Genomic DNA, 20,845 nt, shown 5'->3' with positions numbered 1-20,845 from the left:
GAAAAAGCCGTGAAAGGATTGTTCAGAAAAGGCCATTCAAAAATTTTGGAGATATTCACAAGGAGTGGACTGCTGCTGGAGTCATTGCTTCAAGAGCCACCACACACAGACGTATCCAGGACATGGACAACAAGTGTCATATTCCTTGTGTCAAGCCACTCATGACGAATAGACAACGCCAGAGGCGTCTTACCTTGGCCAAGGAGAAAAAGAACTGGACTGTTACTCAGTGGTCCCAGGTGTTGTTTTCAGATTAAAGTAAATTTTGCATTTCACTTGGTAAGCAAGGTCCCAGAGTGTGGAGGAAGAGTGGAGAGGCACACAATCCAGGCTGCTTGAGGTCTAGTGTGAAGTTTCCACAATCAGTGATGGTTTCGGGAGCCATGTCATCTGCTGGTGTAGGTCCACTGTGTTTTATCAAGACCAAAGTCAGAGCAGCCATCTACCAGGAAATTTTAGAGCACTTCATTCTTCCCTCTTCCGCTCCCGAGAAGCTTTTTGAAGATTCAAATTTCATTCTCCAGCATGACTTGGCACCTGTCCACACTTCCAAAAGTACCAATACCTGGTTTAAAAACAACAGTATTACTGTGCTTGATTGGCCCGCAAACTCTCCTGACCTTATTCCCATAGAGAATCTATGGGGTATTGTCAAGAGGAAGGTGAGAGACACCACACCCAACAATGCAGACAAGCTGAAGGCTGCTATCTAAGCAACCTGGGCTTTCATAACACCTCAGCAGTGCCACAGGCTGATCGCCTCCATGTCACACTGCATTGATGCAGTAATTGATTCAAAAGGAGCCCCGACCAAGTATTGAGTGCATTTACTGAACATACATTTCAGTAGGCCAACATTTCAGATTTTAAAATCATTTTTTCAAGCTGATGTTATAAAGTATTCTAATTTACTGAGATAATAACTTTTGGGTTTTCATTGGCTGTAAGCCATAATCATCAACATTAACAGAAATAAACACTTGAAATAGGTCACTGTGTTTGTAATGACTCTATATAATATGAGTTTCACTTTTTGTATTGAAGAACTGAAGTAAGTTAACTTTTTTTGATGATATTCTTATTTTCTGAGAAGCACCTGAGTAGAGACTGAAATCCAGGCACTGGCTTCAGGTTTGTTAACCTGAGCTCAGAAACTCAGTATGAGTCTGGAGACCTGCAAACCAGTCCAGATATTGCTGTCCGTACTCCGGCTAAGATGTATGGAGATGTGAAATTGGGCTAAGTAGATATTTTTTCTCCAAATATTAGCGATTTTAAGAACTCGAAAACCTGCTGAAAGGTAACCGGTCAGTTGATTCCTGTTGCCCAAACCATGGTATCAACCAAGTATATGTTTTTCTGAAACTCCCGTGTTTCAAAGAAAGTATTCTTAGAATCTCTTTACATGGGAGAGACCTGTCAATCGCTTCTAGCACAGCTGAGAAAATCTTCTAACCAAATTTTCTATGAAGTGCCATCCTCTTATTCTTGATGTCCATGGTTTGGGCAGCATAAATCTGCTGACCAGTTCCATTTCAATGTGATATTGGAAATAAAACCTTTACCAAGAGTGCTAAAGCTAAGAATGCTGTGAATTACTTGTTAGATGAGGATGGACTAGTGACAAAAACATTTCTTTGTCATGTTCTTCTTTTGCCACAAGAGTTGATTTTGTTTGGTTAGTTGAAATGTTCAAGATGTATAGCAGAGAGTTGATGCCGTGATGCACTTGTAGCAGGGATTGGAAATTAATATTCCTGAGGGGCTACACGAGGGACCGTGACTGTTGTGGCAATAGGCTGAAATTAATTCTACTCAAGGTTAATATTAACATAGTGTAATTATTAATATTAATTGTATCACTTAATATTGAGCAGAACTAAATATGCTGACATCCCCCTATATACCGTATGAGCTCGCACAAAGCCCCACTATATACTGTATGAGCCCACACACAGCCTCATATATAAAATATAAGCCCCAACATGGCCCCTATATACATTTTGAGCTTCCATATAGCCTCTCTGTATACAAAATGAGCTCCCACATAGCCTCATTATACAGTATGAGCCCCATACATTGCCTCATTTATACAGTATGAGCCCCCACATAGCCTCCCATATACAGTATGAGCCCCACATCGCCTCCTATATACAGTATGAGCCCCCACATAGCCTCCTACATACAGTAAGCTCCCACACAGCCTCCTATATACAGTATGACCCCCACATAGCCTCCCTATACAGTTTGAGCCTTTGCATAGCCTCCTATATCCAGTATGAGCCCTCACATAGCCTCCTATATATATAGTATGACCCCCACATAGCCTCCATATATACTCTTTGAGCCCTGCATAGCCTCCTATATACATAAAAATATCTCATACACATGAAAAAAACAACAACACGTATTCACTTCGGTCCTATTTCCCCGGAGCTCTGCTCCTGTCTCAGCAGCATCTCAATGAAATGAAGTCATTTTGTCTGCTGTCTCGCACACTAATTGTTGGAAGATGGAGCCCGCGGCACCGTCTTCCACTGATGTATTCACCAATTTCTGCATCCTGAGAATGCAGATAGTGGTGATAACAGGGAGTGGGCAGTGGCGGTGGGTGAGGGAGGGCATGGTGCGGCCCATGGGCCACTGTTTCAGCCCTTCGGCTGTCTTGGTCCGCAGGCTGAACTGGAACAGCCAGAGGGTCGAATGTGACCCGCAGGCCACACTTTTTCCCCAGGTGTGACTTGGCGTAAGCTTGATGTGAGCATCCAAATTGAAAGTTGACAGACCAGATGGTGACATTAATTTTCCGTGAAAAATGTGAATCTGCAAAGCATGACAATTATCTGATAAACGAGGTTGATATTTTTGATATAGAAAGAGATAGAAGCTTGTTTTTGTCTATAAAATAATGTGATAAGACATCTAGATGACATCATTGCAGTGTGCTGTTTTGTAGTCTTTAAGAGTTAGGTTTTTGGGATTTTCTTTTTTTTTTTTTAGGATGAGGCTCCATATCGCTTGTTTCAAATGTACATAGTCCTGTATCCATGAGCTAATTTAGCCTGCGTTGGATATAATTGTTCTATAGAGACCACCATTGAATTACATGTTAACTGAAACGCGCCTCTTTTTACTGATATCACTGTTGTAGCTGATGTTTGGCAAGCATATCTGCCCACACTAAATGAAAACACAAAGTGAGTCTTTAATTTTTCATTTACTCAAACTGGTTCAACAAAGCAATGCTAAAAATGATTCAAAAACCGTACTTCTCCATCTCTAAAATGAAATGTACATGTTGACGTATAAGAAAACAGCATTTAGTTTTTTCTCTAAAGTGGTTGTCCACTACTAGGACAACCCCTTCTTAAACTAAATGTTCGGCACCAGTAAAATAAATAAACCTATACTCGCCTCCTTTTTCGGCTCTGTGCCCATAGTGTCTGCGCTCGTGGTCCCGGGATTGGGATGCGGTGAAATGACAAGTGATGCCCGGCGCCCAATCAGCGCTGGCGTCACAGTCTCCACCTCCTGTCGAAATGAACATACAGTGACGCCCAGCGCTGATTGGGCATCGGGCATCACGTGTCATGGCAATATCACAGCTCCAGGACCGCAAGTGCTAACACCACTGGAACGGAGCTAGCACGGGAGGGGAGTATAGGTTTATTTTATTTTATCAGGGCCAAACATTTAGTTTAAGAAGGGGTTGTTTTAGTAGTGGACAATCAGAGTTATGCGGTCTCCTTACTTCCTCGTTTCTGGTAGGACAGGCTCTCCTTCTGGAGTGACAGCTCTGGTGAATAGTAATACTGTAATATTAGTAGAACTATAAATAAGTGCAAGATGACGCTGCAATATATCAATCAGTGGTTTGTTTTGCGCAATATTGCTTATTGTCCTGCTATCTAATTAATTAATGCGATTTAATAACTTGACAACACCCCTTTTACTACATTCCTAAACACGAGATATTGCAATCTGTTTTTTTTATGGATGGATTAAATAAAATCTATGTTTTTATCAAAACCGCTGCACTCTTTGCCTTCTGGAGAATACATGTTACAGCTTGGAAAAGCTGACCCACACAGGTATTCACTGGTGGTGCATGGTCCCTAACAAACCCAGTTGATGTCTGAGTCTCTCGACCTGTAGGGGAACAACATACTAACGTAATCTGTCTTTCAACTTCTATGCCTCCCCAGCTACGCCTCACTAACATCTAGCTAGAGTGTCACCGGTGAGGCTAGTATCTCAGTTTGAGAAGCACTTGTTTAGACTATTACTTTTTGTATAGTGGGCTCACCAGACTAAAGCCTTTCATGAGCGGTCTACACGTCTGGGGTTCTCCTGGGAAACATCTACAGTCCTCCAGGAAAGAAGTTTGATACATTACCTCCTAATAAATGCTTGAGAAACCATATGTGTTGTCCTTTGGGTTTTACAAAAACAGAAGAAACAGTTATTTTTTAATTCTAGGGGTTTGCACGTAAAATGTTCTTGCAAGGTTGTATGTAGAAATGGAACCTAGAAGGTCGGGGTGAGCAGAGCTCTGATTACTCCTGTGATTACTTTTGCAGCTGAATACTTTATGATGCTTCTATGTTGCCTTTTAAACTTTACATTTGTTGTGCATCTTGATTCTTGCCTAGAATTAATCTTCTACTATTGTTTTATTTCTTCAGCAACAGTAAGTGTTATGTTCTGGTTAAAACATTGCTCTATTAAGTGAATTATAAGCCGGTACTCTGTATTTTGGCTTTCGTGACGCTTTTTCCTCCCCCTTTCCTACTTTTATTATCCAATTTCCCCTCTTTTTTTCTGCACAGAGTGGGTATTCTGCTCCCTCCTTCTCTCCCTGGCAGGGCCCATACCAGGGAAGTCCTCGGACTGGTCCACCGCACCGCAGACAGAGTGAGTCTGTGCTCCCCTCACTCATCCCTCCTGACCCTAAATATCTGCCTATTAAATGCTGTGCATGCACCTGTCCTCACTAGCATCCCTGCCCAAATGGAACTGCACACCAGTCGGTTCTAACAAAAAATGCTTTGTTGACTCAAGCTAAAACAATGCGTATACCTTTACTGAGCAGTATATTACCAATCACTTGCCAAGACCATCTGAGCCATTTCCTAATATCGCTCTTCCTTTTCTGGGGCCTGCAATATGACAATGTGAGCTAGCACACGTTTGCAGCAATATAAGCGTAAAGTTTCAGATCTGTTAAAATATAGCTTAATTACTGTCCATGAATTTGTCTGTTCACTGATACCAAGTACAGATCTTAAAATGGTGAGGAGTCCAACAAAAAATGTATATTACATAGGATTTTTTATGCGACAAGATTGAACTTTATTTACTTACCCAATGCCGCTTACAGGTGTACAGTAGGCCTCCAAGCATGTTAAAGAAGCCCTCCCATCAAAGTTTTATGCTCTAAATATATTTTCTCGTCTGTGTACTTACAATTGCTCATTTTGCCTTTCTTCCCAGTTAATTATTCTCTTTTCTCCATTGTATGTAGAAACAGGAAGTCTTGTCTCCTGCATAAATCATTCCCATATTCGGCTCCTTACCCAGCTGCTGCCCCCCCTCCCCGCCAAGAACTTTTGCAGTGACTCATGAGTGATGCAGAGAAATTTGACCTCCTTTTACTACATAGAGCTAGAGCTTAGAAGGATTCCGTTAGTCGTTTTTTAATCAGGAGAGGTCATAGACCTAATGGAATAGATCAGGGTAGAAAGGCAAAATGAGCAATTGTAAGTACACAGTGCTAGATAATATGATGAATGCAATATATTAAGAGGATAAAAACTTTGATGAGAGAGCAGTGCTTCTTTACATTGTATGTAATTATCCACTTCAAACCTCTGCTATTTAACTTTTGGATTATTCATGTGTTCCTTATGTGCCACAGTGAAAAGAGTATTTTGAAAAAAGAAAATGTATTCAAATCAACATGTATGCCATATACCAATTACCTTGCTAAAGTGAGGAGGTGGACACTCTGGGGAGTCAAGTTGGCAATGCCCAAAACCAACCCAATCTGTCTATAAGAACAGTATACCAACTCACATGCCAGTCCAAGTGTGCACACGCGCACCGTAGTTGTCTATTTCTAACCCTCTTCTGATGGGTTGGTGGCTTCTGTGCGTGTGCGGCACACGAATGTAACCAAGGCGGTTTCACCCAGCTACACTACACGTGAGTTGTAAGCCATCAGGAGAGGACTAAAACTAGAAAATGTCAGTGACGCTGCATTGGGGGCACATAGAAGTGGCCAGCCCATCATCTTCACCTCTGTGACCACCAACAAGGTAGTAAGTATAAGGTGCGTGCATTGTTGACAAATCCTCTTTTCGCTCAGGAAAATATGGACACCTTTAGAGAGAATACGAACAAATTCAGCGGCTGATGGTGGCTTGGACTTCACAAACCTTTTGGTGTCTGCAAACAGTACTTGTGTCATTTTCACATTCTGATGTTAGATCATGGCAATTATACCGGTATCATGAGAGACACTATATGGACACTGCTCATATTTTGCTCCTCAGTCAGTGTCCTATTACTTTTGCAGGAAAGTCCTTCTTTATTAACCTCTGAAAAACTACAATAAGTCACTCCATCACTTATTAAAAAATTATTCCCAAGGTGCATTTTTACTGCACAATTATCGGGGATAAGGGGCTCCTAGGAACACTTGTTTCCTGATAATCATTTGTTGTAAATCGGCTGCCGATCACTCGACAAACAAGTAAAAAGCTTATTCATTAGGTTACATGATATTTTTTGCTTTGCCCAAAATGTAATCATTCTCAGCAGCACATTGTCCTATGTAACCTGGATCTGTGATGCTGAGAACAGCGCAGCCAATGTGCACAGAACGATCTATTACTGATTGTTCTGTGCTCATCTGAATCTTGATATCTGTCTGACTATTAAATGACTATTGACCGGCAAATATGTTGCCTATCAGCGGTTCTTTAACACCATGCATCGGCAAGTGTAAGTGCACATTCTTTTTTTGTTTTGTATTGTGCCCCTATAAAGTATAGTGCAGCCATAGGGCACATAATAGAGATGCATCAGAATCATATACCAGCCAATCAATGGTGACCTCGAAGCTCCCCCTAATTCTTGAAAAAAGAGATTATGAAGTGAATTACGAAGAATAATATGGCCCCTAATATAAATTATTAAGAATATTAGACATAGCCTCTGAATTCCATGATTATAAATCCACTTGGATCCATTATTCGTATATTTTAACTTGTTCACATCGGGATGTCGGTAACAGGTCTGGATAATTCCAAAAAGCTTCAATAGAGCTAATCTGCTCTACACACAGAAAAGCCATGGAGCGGTATGGTACACATGTAGTTAAGAAACTATCTATGATAACATGCCTGATATAGCCACAGTGCCGCAGATGGAAGCACTTATGACCGGACTCGTCTCTCGGTGCACGTGTTGTTTCCTGTGCTGTGCGCAGTGTTCTACAACATCGGGGCTGATCTGCTGATAATAGTGTGTTAGTAAGGTGCACCTAATGCTATTCTATAGAACATTTGTAAAAAGAGCAAGTATCGTAGTTGGCCCTCTCTAAGAAGATGAATGCCTCTGCTATATTTCCATTCTGCTGCATCTTGATGTCTTCTTCAGGCCTTTGTTGTAATCTGCCCATGGCCCCCCAAAAGGAAGAGCGTTAATGAAAGGTTGATGAACGGAATGGCTTATTTTCCCTTTACTGACTCCATAGTATTGTCCGGTAACATCTGGAGCATGTGTCACCTCTGGCTTTTGCTAACAGCCCTTTTACATGTTAATGGCATGCCTGAATTTTGTGCTCTGCATTTTTCTTCATTTTATCCTCCAAGCAGTGTGAGTTTTCATGCCGGAATGGTAAGTAGATATGTAACTGTACAAATCGCTTGTGAAAAACAAACAGATTGTAGTCCTAGAATTGATTTACCCACCTCCAGGTTTGTGATGAGGATTTGAGGTTTATTAGCTGTTGCTTACAGAGTCCCTTGAGGACACTTATACACCAAACACAAATTGAGATAAACATATATTATACAGCGAGATCATTAAAGTCCCAGTCCAGGTTGAAATGTTGAAAAACAAATTAGCAATTCACCGCTGGGAAATTTAAAAAGAATTGCCACTTAGACGAAACGTGCATCCAAAGGAAGGCCAGCAATAAGGCAATAAACTCCGCACATTAGCATGATATTGAAGCCTTAAATAATAATTTGATTCCTAGAACACATTTTCTCAGTGTTTTTGAAGTGTTCTAATGAACTTTCTAGTTTACAAAGTGTGAATTCCAAGAAACTCGAATCTTTTATTTGCAAGCCTCTCACATTACATGGTTTTGTAGGATTCTGGCTTCCCTGGTTTCCAATAGACATGAGGTCATTTTATGAAATGTTTTTAGATCGTATTTTAAATACTAAACTTGCCTGGAGGCAGGATTAAGGCATTTCACAATAAACTTGGGAATTTTATTTCTTCAACTGTTGCCCGTTACCACCCACAAGAAGATGGCAGTATCGAAGGCTCTTCTTAGCTTATGAGTCTATGTACAGAAAATACAATGTAGAGTTTATGGCACATCTTAAGATAAAAGAATGAAAAACAAAGCTTAAAAAGCCATTGGACCAAAATTACATTTCTAAAATGGAACCTAACAGCAGATACATTTACATGTCTGAACCATTGGCTTCATGATTTCAGCCATGTATATTTGACTCTAAAATTCTGGGGCATTTCAGAGAAAAACATTAAAAGCTGCCGAGGTCGGAGACTCCCAAAAGTCTGGTCCCCGGTGGCCTCTCCCCTCTCGCTGCCGGTGACAGACAGGTCTCTCCATACACACATGCAAAGGCCTCCAGAGACCGGCCTTTTCGAATAATCGCCTATGTGTCTTAGTCCCCAGTCGCCTTTAAAAAGGCATATGTTAGTATGATCAAACTCCTAAGCCATCTACATGGCAATGTTGACATTAGCAAGCTGAAAAAAGTGATACAATCTGATGATTTCTTCAAGATTAATCCATGTTTTTCTTAACATGTAAAAGAGCTGTTAAGATCTATGGGCTAAGCACTGATTTCCCTCCAGAGCTTACAGTATACACTCGTGTACAAGCCGAGAATTTCAGCATATTTTTTTGTGCTGAAAACGCCCCCCTCGGCTTATACACGAATTATTGTCCAGAAAGCCAGCAGGGGAGGGGGAGTGGTAGAGCAGCGGCAGGAGCCAGCAGCTGTGGCACAGTGACACCTGCAGCCCTCGGTTTCAAGACGACATCATACTCGTACCATCGCTGCATCTCCGTCCCTGCATCTCTATTCCAGCGCCGGCAGCTCTTCCCCTGTGCTGAGTGGTCACGTGGTACCGCTCATTAAGGTAATGAATAAGCACACGTCTCCACTCCCATAGGCGTGGAATGCATATTCATCACCTTAATGAGTGGTACCACATGACCGCTCAGCACAGGGGAAGAGCTGCCAGGGATGGAGATGCAGCGATGGCACGAGGAGGGTGAGCCATGCATACAACAATGGGAGGGGTATGAGCCAGTCATACAACAGGGAGAGCCACACATACCAGGACAGGACAGGGGAGCCACACATACCAGGACAGGATGGAGGAGCCCACACATACCAGGACAGGAATGGGAGATGCCACACATAGCAGGACGGGGATGAGGGGACAATGCATACCCGGCTTATACTCGAGTTAATAAGCTTACTCAGTTTTCCATGGCAAAATTAGGTTCCTCGGCTTATACTCGGGTCAGCTTATACTCTAGTATATATGGTATTTTAAATGAAAGGAGGCATATTCCGTGTGAGACATGTAATGACTGACCGTCTCCTCTCCTGATTTCACTCTTAAATATATAATAGAGGCAGATTCTCTGGGGGATCTATGTCCTGCCCATAGATCTTAACAGCTCATTTACAGTACCCTTTATAATCTAAAGGGTTGTTTATTCACTCTTTACGTACAGCCGGAGTTCACAACAGCTGATTGATGTAGGTGCTGGGTTTTTGACCACCACCGACATTATATTAATGACATATCCTAAGGATGTCATCAATACCTTTAACAACTTCCTTCAGTTAAAAGCCATGTACCATTTTTTTTTTTTTTTTTGCTTCAAGGCATAAAATAATAAAATGAAGCAAGTTTTCAACTAGTCTTCATTAGAAACATCCTATTACAAAAATGATATTTCAGATTAATATACACTACCCATGCAGCTTAAAAATATTGTACCAGGTGATCTATACAGAATCAGATCTGCCTCTTTCATCATCACAGACTGCAAGTAAATCCTGAGTAGTTTTGTCCTACAGTCATTCCCTTCCAACTGTACCCTAAATATACTAAATGTATTAGTATTCTTGCTTCAAAGTGGCCATTGATAAGTACATATGAATTACACAGGTTTACCCCAAATTTTGTTTTTCAGGTGCCAAAAGTTTTTGAATGGTTTTAGGGTATTTTAAGGGTGCTGAATTCCCCCACTGCAACTTGTGTGATAACAAATTCAAAAACTTTTGGTCTTTTGTCTCTTTAGCAGTGTCTTGGGTAATTAAATATCCCATATAATCATTTTGTATTTCAATTTATAGGCTTAGGATATGTGCACACTTTGCAGAAAAAAATCTCTTTCTCTCTCTCTCTCTCTCTTTCTCTCTCCTCCAGAAGCACAAGGGGAAAAAATCTGCATGAAATCCGCACGCGTTTTCTGCCAAGAGATGCGGATTTTGTGCAGAACATTCCGCAGACTAATCTGCAACGTGTGCACATACCCTTACAATTCTATAAAAGCAACTTTTTGAAGCCAGAATCCTACAGTATTTAATTAACTATTAAAATATCTCAGAAACTAGAGCCAGTCTGGCAAAACCAAAGATATATTCTTAATCAGCACTGTGAACATAATACAAAACCGTTCAGACATTGTTGGCACCAAAATCACTGTATACCAGTGTTATCAGCGTGGTAGAAAGCCAACTGTTAACCCCTATATATTTTATTAACTGTTAAATTAGTTGTACATAGAATGTAAAAAAAATTGTGATGGGTATATTTTAAAGGTTTATTCCTAAATTATAATCTGATAGCATATCCTAGTGATGTGCAATCACTATATCATTGATGAAAATCCAACATCTAGGACAGTGCTCCCCAACGCCAGTCCTCAAGAGCCATCAACAGGTCATGTTTTCAGGATTTCATTAGTATTGCCCAGGTGATGGAATTATTGCCTGTGCAGGTACTGCAATTATCACCTGGGCCATACTAAGGAAAGCCTGAAAACATGAACCGTTGGTGGCTCTTGAGGAATGGAGTTGGGGAACACTGATCTAGGACATAAAATAAATTAATGGGATTGTTCAGCAGTGAAGGGACACTGTGCTTAAAGAGAATCTGTCGGTAGAATTCTGCTAATAAACTACAGGCATTGTAATGTTACAACTGTTACACTGATTAAAATGATACCTGGGGTGAAGAAATCCGTCTTGTGGTTCTGGTGTAATTATTGTTAGACGTTTTCAGTTAATGAGATGCCCGTGCTCCTGGGCGGGACTGTAGGCAGAGTCTTATCTTCCTCTCTAGGCCAGAGAAACCAAGGAAACACCAGCCCACAGGCCTCCCCGAAGCACAAACACATTCCTCATCATAGAGACTGAGAGTGCATCCAGGCGGCCTGTGGGCAGGTCTTTCCTTGGTTTCTCTGGCTTAGAGCAGGATGAAAAGACTCTGCCTACAGTCCTGCCCCAGAGCATGAGTATATCATTAACTGAAAACTTCTAACACTGATTACACAAGAACCACAAGACTCATTTCTTCACCCCAAGTATCATTTTAATCAGTGTAACAGTGCCAACCTGACAATGCCTGTAGTTGTAGAACAAGCAGGTAGTTACCAACTACTTACCTGTTAATTTTTAGGCACATAGTAAAAGAAAAAGAACTAGTCCTGGAATAAACCCCCTAGATGCCTAGAATTTGGAAAGGTCTTCAACATCTGGCCCCCACTGAGCATAAAGAAATAGGATATCCTAGCTATTTGCCATCACATGAAGGATAGGGACCTGAGTTAATGTATAATATCGATAACAATAGAATGCTGGATCATGAGCTTATTGATAAATGGAGCTTTTTTATATACATTTATTCTATAACATTCTGAATTTTAAAAGCAAGACCTATTTTCCTTTTATTGCTCAGTTAAAAACTAATAATTCTCCTGAGTATGGTCCTTTTATGTGTGCCTTCCCTTCCTGCAAACATTTGAAGGAGATGAATCCTTCTTGCGGAGATTTATAATATAAACCCCTGCCTAGATGGTATTTTGCCACTGATCTGTCATCACACTCTTATTGGCCACAAAAATAAATATCCTCCATTTCCCCATATCCTGAGAAAGATAAACAATCTCTGACAAAACCTTCCTGGCCGCATGCAGCAATAAACTCCCCGTGTATTCTCTTATGCAGCAGTCCAGAGAATATCCCTCTTATCAGCAGCCTGATGTCAAATGTATCTGTGCAATCCAACATGTAGAAAAATGCTTTCATTAATCAACCGCTTCTAATTCCTGCCATACCAAGGAGGCAAAGGAATCCTTTATAGTCTACGTATATAATATGCATATAATAGGCAGATTTCACAAAGAAATCGCCACTAGAGCTTGACCCTTTCTATTCCGTGTGTCACAGGCACATAGAGTAAGCCTTTCAATTTCAAGAATAAAAAGGGCAGAGCTATATTCTCATTCTGTTCCAAGCAGTTAATAATGCCAGTTGCAATTCATTTTTTTTTTTATTAGAATTCCACTATCAAGTTACAAATTAAAAGGCCAAAAGAATTTTCAAACTTTAAACAGGTTTCCAGTAGTTTTTGCCAATGCGGCCAAGAGCAGAAAAGGGTTAAACAATAAAAAAAATACACTTAACGCTCCAATTAAAACTAATCTATCAGGAGGTTTTTACTGTGTATTCTGAGGAAAGCAAGTGGAGACACAGATTTTGTTAATGTGTCCCTTATTATGCTGTGTGCTGTTGTTTCTATACATTGAAGGTTTTTCTCACCAGAAGATTATCATTGCCTGGACTGGTGCTCTTGTGGGCCCTGATCTGACCACGCCTCCTCTAATGAGCAGCTCACTGTCTATAGACAATGTATACAAAAAGCTGTGGTGTGGGCGGGGTTAACTTTCTGAGCTCTGCTACATGCCGCATCTAAAAACGCGGATTGTGTCACAAAAGCAGCACCCTGTAAACTAAGTGATGCATAGCTTGAATCGGGGTCTCTTTCCCTACATTATGCTGCTTTCAGATGAGGCAAGAAAAAAAACTGGTGACCGATTCCTTTAAAGGGAATCTCACCCGATTTTTGGCCTATAAGATGCGGCCAACGCCACAGGGGCTTATCTACAACATTCTGTAATGCTGTAGATAAGCCCCCGATGTAACCTGAAAGATAAGAAAAATGAGTTATATTATACTCACCCGGGGGTCCGGTCCGATGGGTGTTGCGGTCCGGTCCGGTGCCTCCCTTCTTCTTACTTCTGTGGCGGCTCCTGCGCAGGCGTACTTTCTCTGCCCTGTCGAGGGCAGAGTAAAGTACTGCAGTGCGCAAGCGCCGGGAAAGGTCAGAGAGGTCCGACGCCTGTGCACTGCAGTACTTTACTCTGCCCTCAACAGAGCAGATATAGTATGCCTGCGCAGGAGCCATGGCAGAAGTAAGGAGGAGGATGTCATCGTATGAAGATGGGAGGTCCCGGACCGCGGCACCCACCGCCCCGCCCCCCGGTGAGTATAATCTAAATTGCTTTTCTTATCTTTCAGGTTACATCGGGGGCTTCTCTACAGCATTACAGAATGCTGTAGATAAGCCCCTGATGGTGGTGGCCGCATCTTATAGGCCGAAAATGGGGTGACAGATTCCTTTTAAGTCTCTTGCCATTGTAGACATTTATTTTCTAACATATTTCATACTCTTACCTATGTAGTCATAAATACAGGAAACCCCATTTAAACAAAGAGGCTGTCCAGGCTGAATGAAAAGTCTGCACTTGTGTGTATGTGGATGCGGACTGCCAAATCGTGACAGTGTGCAATGTGCATACGCTCTGTATTCCCCATGCTGGTGCGCGGGAGATACAGCAGAATAACTGGCACGATTCAGCAAACTGCAGTCACACAGAGTGACTGCAAATGTTTAATTTAATTCTGGACTGTCCCTTTAATTACATTTGGAAATCTTGTTTTATTACATATTAAATCCTAGCTTTATAGTGTAATTTTAAGTGAAAAACCTAATCATCCTTAATTCTGACTTTTGGTAGGCGTCTTGGCCATATTTATGCTTCATAAAATTTCTGTGTTTTCAAAAGTTAACAGAAAATCAACTGCACTTTTTGTACACCACGTCATTACATGTAGAATTCCTCTATCCAGAGCAGAGCCCTAGAGAGGCAAAACTAATGCCATCAGACAAAAAAATTGACCCTTAGGAAACATTTGGCATCTGATATGTCGTAAGCGTTCCTCTGCCAGCTAATTTCAACAGAAAACTGATAATGATTTTTACAAATTTTTATATTTTATAAGAATTCTGATATTATGAGGTCTCCTTAAAGGGAATCTGTGAGCAGGTTTTGCTATGTAATCTGACAGCAGCATTGTTTAGGGACAGGGACCCTAATTCCAGTTATATGTCACTTAGTTTTCTGGGTGCTTTAGGTTTGTTAGAATCACAGTTTTCTTTGCTGCAGATCTAGCAGAGTTTGGAATGCTGAGCCGTTTATAACTTGCCCGCATCACTGATTGGCAGTTTCCTGTGTATACTGTATACTTGTAGATAGCTGCTAATCAGTAGTAGGGGTGTGGTTGGACTAGGAGGCACGTGAGGCCTAGTCTCCTATTGATAATCTTGTTGATAAAACACTGAAACAGCAAAACACAGCCCAGTAAGTTATACATTGCTGGAATCAGGGACTCTGCCCATACATTTTTATTTTCTCAAATTACTTAACAAAAACCTGCCGAAAGATTTGTTTTAAAATAAAATTTGAACTTGATAATTAATATTGCTGAAGAGCTTTCTAGATTTTATGAAAGGCGTTTTCTGTTTAAATATAATTTTGGATTAATTATTCAATGGCTCATATACAAAAAAATTAATCCTTAAAAGATACTTTATTGACCAATCATTAAAAAGTTTTCAAAACTTCAAAAAACAGGCAAACAAAAATAGGCTTATTGCTGATTTTCAAGATCAAGCCACAAACACTAGAGAGTCGTTCCAATGTCAGGTAGAGGGTCACAAACCTATTTGTCCCTATAGGGCCCTATATCTCTCTCCTACCTGACAGCGGAGGTTGGCACCCTCTTGATACGTAAATGGCGCCCCCGCTCCTTGGCGACTCTCCCTAATCACCCTGTTGACTCCTATGTAAATAACATCAGCTTGGAGTACAACAGATGGCCGGGGACAAAAATATAATAGTTAATAACCCCATGCCACAAACCACCAAGACAAAAATGTAAGGAATAGTAACTGGAAAAAACTCTAATTTTTGGCAGATTTGTAAACATTTGCTTTGGGAGGAAAAGGGGTCTAAATAACCCTATTTAGGTGTCTCCCTGCCTGACAGCGGAGCTTTTACACCCTACGTTACTCTGGTTCCCCCGCTCCATGTGGGCTGACCCTTACTGACCCCTACACTTCTCACCCAGAAAGAGGAAAGAGGGTGTCAGAACATATGGCCAAGGGAGACGGGTAATAACTTAGAATTATCCCTGAAAAAATCCCCCCCAAAGACAAAAAATGTTTTAATAATAATAGAAAAATGTATCTGCAAACCGATGTATACAGTGTACGGGATAATAGTGCATTAGCAAAGGCAGTTGCAAGTAAAGGGGGTAAGATATCAATCAGAACACATACAGACTCATTTAAATGTTCTTAAGCAGCATTAATGTACATTTCTCACATCACAGAACGCTGCTATTACCTCTAATCCCCAACAACACATTTTTCATATTGCATCATGCCCAAAACAATGAGCCCATTGATCGCTCAGGCTCAAAATTGCACCGTCCCAAAAAAAAAAAAAAAAAATCAGCAAATTAACAAATATGTAAGAACTTAGCTCATGGCCACTGAAAAATCACCTCAATTTATATAGTAGGCGGGGTGATAGTACTTTGACAAAGGCAGTTTCAAGTAAAGGGGGTTAAGGTATCAATCAAAACAGATATACAGCCATCTGAGTATTCTTAAACAGCATTAATAAACATTTCTCAAATCACCAACCGCTGCTATTACCTCTAATCCCCCATAACAGCATTTTTCATTGGCCATGAGCTAAGTTCTTACATATTTGTCAATTTTGTTGATTTAATACTTGGGGATAGTGCAATTTGAGCCGGGTGATCAATGGCTTATTGTTTTTGGGCATGAAGCAATATGAAAATGTGCTGTTATGGGGGATTAGAGGTAATAGCAGCGGTTGGTGATTTGAGAAATGTTTATTAATGCTGTTTAAGAATACTCAGATGGTTGTATATCTGTTTTGATTGATACCTTACCCTTTATTTGAAACTGCCTTTGTCAAAGTACTATCACCCCGCCTACTATATACAGTGCCGGCAAAAAAAATCTTTACACTTGCGCAGCAAAAAAAAACTTTACATATAAAATCCACATCATAATTTCACTTTTTAAAAGTGTACACAATGGGGGAGATAATAAAAAGCTGTCTAATATTAAAGCTGGCTTTGTTGCAAATATCAACCAATCAACGCTCAGTTTTCACTTCTCTGGTAAAGCGAAAGCTGCACTCTGATTGGTTGTTATGTGCAGCTCAGCCAGTTTTGCTATTAGGCAGTCTTTTATTATCTCCCTTAGTTTTTTATTATCTCCCTTAGTTTTTTATTATCTCCCACAATGGGTCGAAAGAAGCTTAAAATGGAAGAGAAATCTCGTGCCTTGACTCTGCTCGAGAAGGGGGATTCGGTGATTGCTGTAGCTAGAGATCTGGGAGTGTCAAGAGAAGCAATTTATCAACTGAAGCGGTCGGCGGCATCATTGCCTCCTGGGAAGGTACCGCAGAGGAAGTCAGGCTCTGGCGCACCTAAGAAGACTTCACCAAGGACTGATAAGCTTCTGAAGCGTGAAGTGATGTCACATCCTTCTATAACTGCTGTTGAACTAAAAAAACAAGTACCCTGTGCTCCTCCAGAACATCGCAACTAGGACAATTCATCACCGCCTGCAGAAGGACCTGGGTCTACCAAGTTGCCGTGCCGCAAAGAAGCCCCTGCTCACAGCAGCAATGAAGAAGAAAAGGCTTGCCTTGTGTAAGAAATATCAAGATTGGACATCTGAAGAGTGGAAGAAAGTGATGTTTAGTGATGAGAGCACTTTCAGGCTGGTCAGGGGAGGCTCAAAGGTTGTGCGTCGTCCGAGTACCGTGTCACGGTATGACCCAAAATATAGAGTTAAGACTGTTAATCACCCTGACAGTGTGATGGTGTGGGGTGCATTCAGTGGAAGCATGGGCAGGGCAGGTTTGTACTTCCTTCCCAAGAATGTAACTATGAAAGCAAGCAATTATATTAGTTTTGGAAGAACACATGCTTACTTTTTGGATCATACATCAGTGTGATTACTTTATGCATGATGGAGCCCCTGTCCACAAAGCCAAGGCCATGAGAAAGTTTCTCAGTGACCATAACATTAACATTTTAGAGTGGCCAGGTAATTCCCCTGACCTTAACCCCATAGAAAATGCCTGGAATTTAATGAAAAGCAAGGTTCAAGAGACACGACCCAGCAACATCAACAATCTAAAGGAGGTGCTGAAGACACTGTGGGTAAACATGGACTCCACATACTTAGCCAGCCTTGCTGAATCCATGCCTAAACGACTGCAGATGGTGATAAAATGTAAGGGTGACATGACAAAATACTAATTGTAATAAAATATCCACAATAAAACAGTTGAATCCACTTGAATATTAAGATTTTGTGGTTTCATTGAACTTGTAAAGATTTTTTTTGCCGGCACTGTATATTGAGGTGATTTTTCAGTGGCCATGAGCTAAGTTCTTACATATTTGTTAATTTGCTGATTTTTTTTTTTTTTTTTGGGACAGTGCAATTTTGAGCCTGAGCGATCAATGGGCTCATTGTTTTGGGCATGATGCAATATGAAAAATGTGTTGTTGTGGGGGATTAGAGGTAATAGCAGCGTTCTATGATGTGAGAAATGTACATTAATGCTGCTTAAGAACATTTAAATGAGTCTGTATGTGTTCTGATTGATATCTTACCCCCTTTACTTGCAACTGCCTTTGCTAATGCACTATTATCCCATACACTGTATACATCGGTTTGCAGATACATTTTTCTATTATTATTAAAACATTTTTTGTCTTTGGGGGGGATTTTTTCAGGGATAATTCTAAGTTATTACCCCTGTCTCCCTTGGCCATATGTTCTGACACCCTCTTTCCTCTTTCTGGGTGAGAAGTGTAGGGGTCAGTAAGGGTCAGCCCACGTGGAGTGGGGGCACCAGAGTAACGTAGGGTGTAAAAGCTCCGCTGTCAGGCAGGGAGACACCTAAATAGGGTTATTTAGACCCCTTTTCCTCCCAAAGCAAATGTTTACAAATCTGCCAAAAATTAGAGTTTTTTCCAGTTACTATTCCTTACATTTTTGTCTTGGTGGTTTGTGGCATGGGGTTATTAACTATTATATTTTTGTCCCCGGCCATCTGTTGTACTCCAAGCTGATGTTATTTACATAGGAGTCAACAGGGTGATTAGGGAGAGCCGCCGAGGAGCGGGGGCGCCATTTGCGTATCAAGAGGGTGCCAACCTCCGCTGTCAGGTAGGAGAGAGATATAGGGCCCTATAGGGACAAATAGGTTTGTGACCCTCTACCTGACATTGGAACGACTCTCTAGTGTTTGTGGCTGGATCTTGAAAATCAGCAATAAGCCTATTTTTGTTTGCCTGTTTTTTGAGGCGTTTTCTGTTTGTTTTATTCCATATGCTTTTGGTCTATTTTAAAATAACAATAGCAGCCTTAACCCCTGCCCCTACATTGCTGCCTCTCTCTTGATACCCCCAGTATTTTTATACATGCCTCTGACAATCACTGGGCTCAGCGGTCATTCTAAGATTGCTTGAGCCTTTGGAGCCCAGGAATTGGTGACAGCTTTCTGGTATTGTAGTCATGATGTCACTACTGCAAATATGTCATGAAGGACCAGGGGCTAGCGGGTAAGTAAGGCTGATTTTGAGATTTTTATATAAACCTATGGAATAATAAAAAAAAAAATCATGGAAAACCCTTTAAAGAGGACCTGTCTCTTGCTCAAAAAGGTTAAACACCGTCTAAAAATCCCTGAGCTCCTCTGATTCTACTGCTCATTTCCATTTTGCGCTGCATGACTCCAATGCAGAGTTACTTAGATTTGTTGCATCTGGAGTGCAGTATGTGAAATTTCTGCTTGCATTCCAATTGGATGTTCTGTTTCTTCACAGTCTTCTCTGGGGTGTTCGCTTTCATTCCTCACTCCCTGTCACAGCTCGGCATCTGATCCAGAAGTCAGAGACTACCAGGCTGTGATCGGCAGCATCTAGGAGGCAGCGGTGAAGGAAGACTGAACAAAAGCCAAGAGATTTCACATAATGCACTCCAGAGCAAACAAATGTGAATATCTCAACAACAGAGTGACTCGGTGCTAAGCAGCGATAATCTACAGAATCAGGGGAGCCCAAAGATTTTTACAAGATATTTAAAATTTTTTTTTTTTTTTGAGCAAGACAATTTTTTTAAACGTTTTGGATACATTTCCTGTATAACAGGCTGGTTATGTATAAATATGATGCCCATAGACAGACATTTACCTGGAGGCAGCTGGGTGCCAACTTATGGTTTTGTCTTGGCCAGGACATTTAGATTTCGGGCTAGGGCAGTACACTGAAGTCTTGTCTATGGCTACCTTGAGTCTTGCGTCATCTCTGCCCACAGGACTTCTCTATAGACACACTACGTATATTTAGTTACATCACAAGCGGATGTACTTAGCCTGACCCATCTTACATCTGCAGCCTGTGGAGGACATTTAGGTGCTAAACTTCAGCTTCACATTCTCAACTGAATTGCCAGAAAGCGATTCCTCACTATTCAAAACCATTCCACTACTTTACAGAAGTCTACTTCTGAGATACTTTGCTGCCTATTATACGTGTAATATTAGTGGATTTGTTCGGTGCTCAAGGGCCATATTACCCTAGCAAACAATCTGAAAACTTGGATTTACGTTTAATTAGAACCCGTTTTGTGCCATTGAACTTGTGTGCGCCTCTTTGGGAAAGCTCCGAGCTTTGATTATTGCATAAACAATTAGACGTTCTTTGTGACCTATATTTTTTTTGCAGTTCAAGTAAACATTTTAGGACTTTTCTTCAAAGGATAGCGCTTTAGGTTTAGTGGCACTTTGGTTACATATGTTATTCTTCCAGCAGCCCTCTGCAGTGATTTCCCCTAGGAGTATACACAAGATAAAGCAGTCTGATAGATTTGAATACAGGAATTTCTGTATTGTTGCTGTCTGAAATGGCCTCTGCTCTATGTTCTTCTCTGATACCATTTGTCCTTGTCTCCCTGTCGCTGCTTTCACACTTCCCAATGGAAAGGAGTTGAGGAGTTAGTCCATTACTTCTCTGATAAAGCGTGGTATAGTACAATTTCAGATTTCTACCCATGTACTACCTACCCCTATATAATGACCTCACCA

The 20,845-nt window shown here is 41.0% G+C and overlaps 1 protein-coding gene across 3 annotated transcripts in view; it reads left to right on the top strand.

Moving 5' to 3' along the window:
* CCSER2 (coiled-coil serine rich protein 2) overlaps positions 1–20,845 on the top strand; it is a 221,251-nt gene that overhangs the window by 185,291 nt on the left and 15,115 nt on the right. Inside the window, exons 10-11 of one of the 3 annotated variants that reach the window (XM_073574880.1) lie at positions 4,830–4,914; positions 20,745–20,784. The exons of 1 other annotated variant lie outside the window; for it this stretch is intronic. In XM_073574880.1, the coding sequence (XP_073430981.1) occupies positions 4,830–4,914; positions 20,745–20,784 (125 nt within the window). The remainder of the gene's footprint in view (positions 1–4,829; positions 4,915–20,744; positions 20,785–20,845) is intronic. One more of the 3 variants, XM_073574881.1, reaches the window with a different exon arrangement.

The sequence above is a fragment of the Dendrobates tinctorius genome, unplaced genomic scaffold (genome assembly GCF_039654945.1).
Source record: "Dendrobates tinctorius isolate UK_male_01 unplaced genomic scaffold, ASM3965494v1 ptg000040l, whole genome shotgun sequence".
Lineage (NCBI taxonomy): Eukaryota > Metazoa > Chordata > Amphibia > Anura > Dendrobatidae > Dendrobates > Dendrobates tinctorius.
This window is presented reverse-complemented; position numbering and strand designations above follow the sequence as displayed.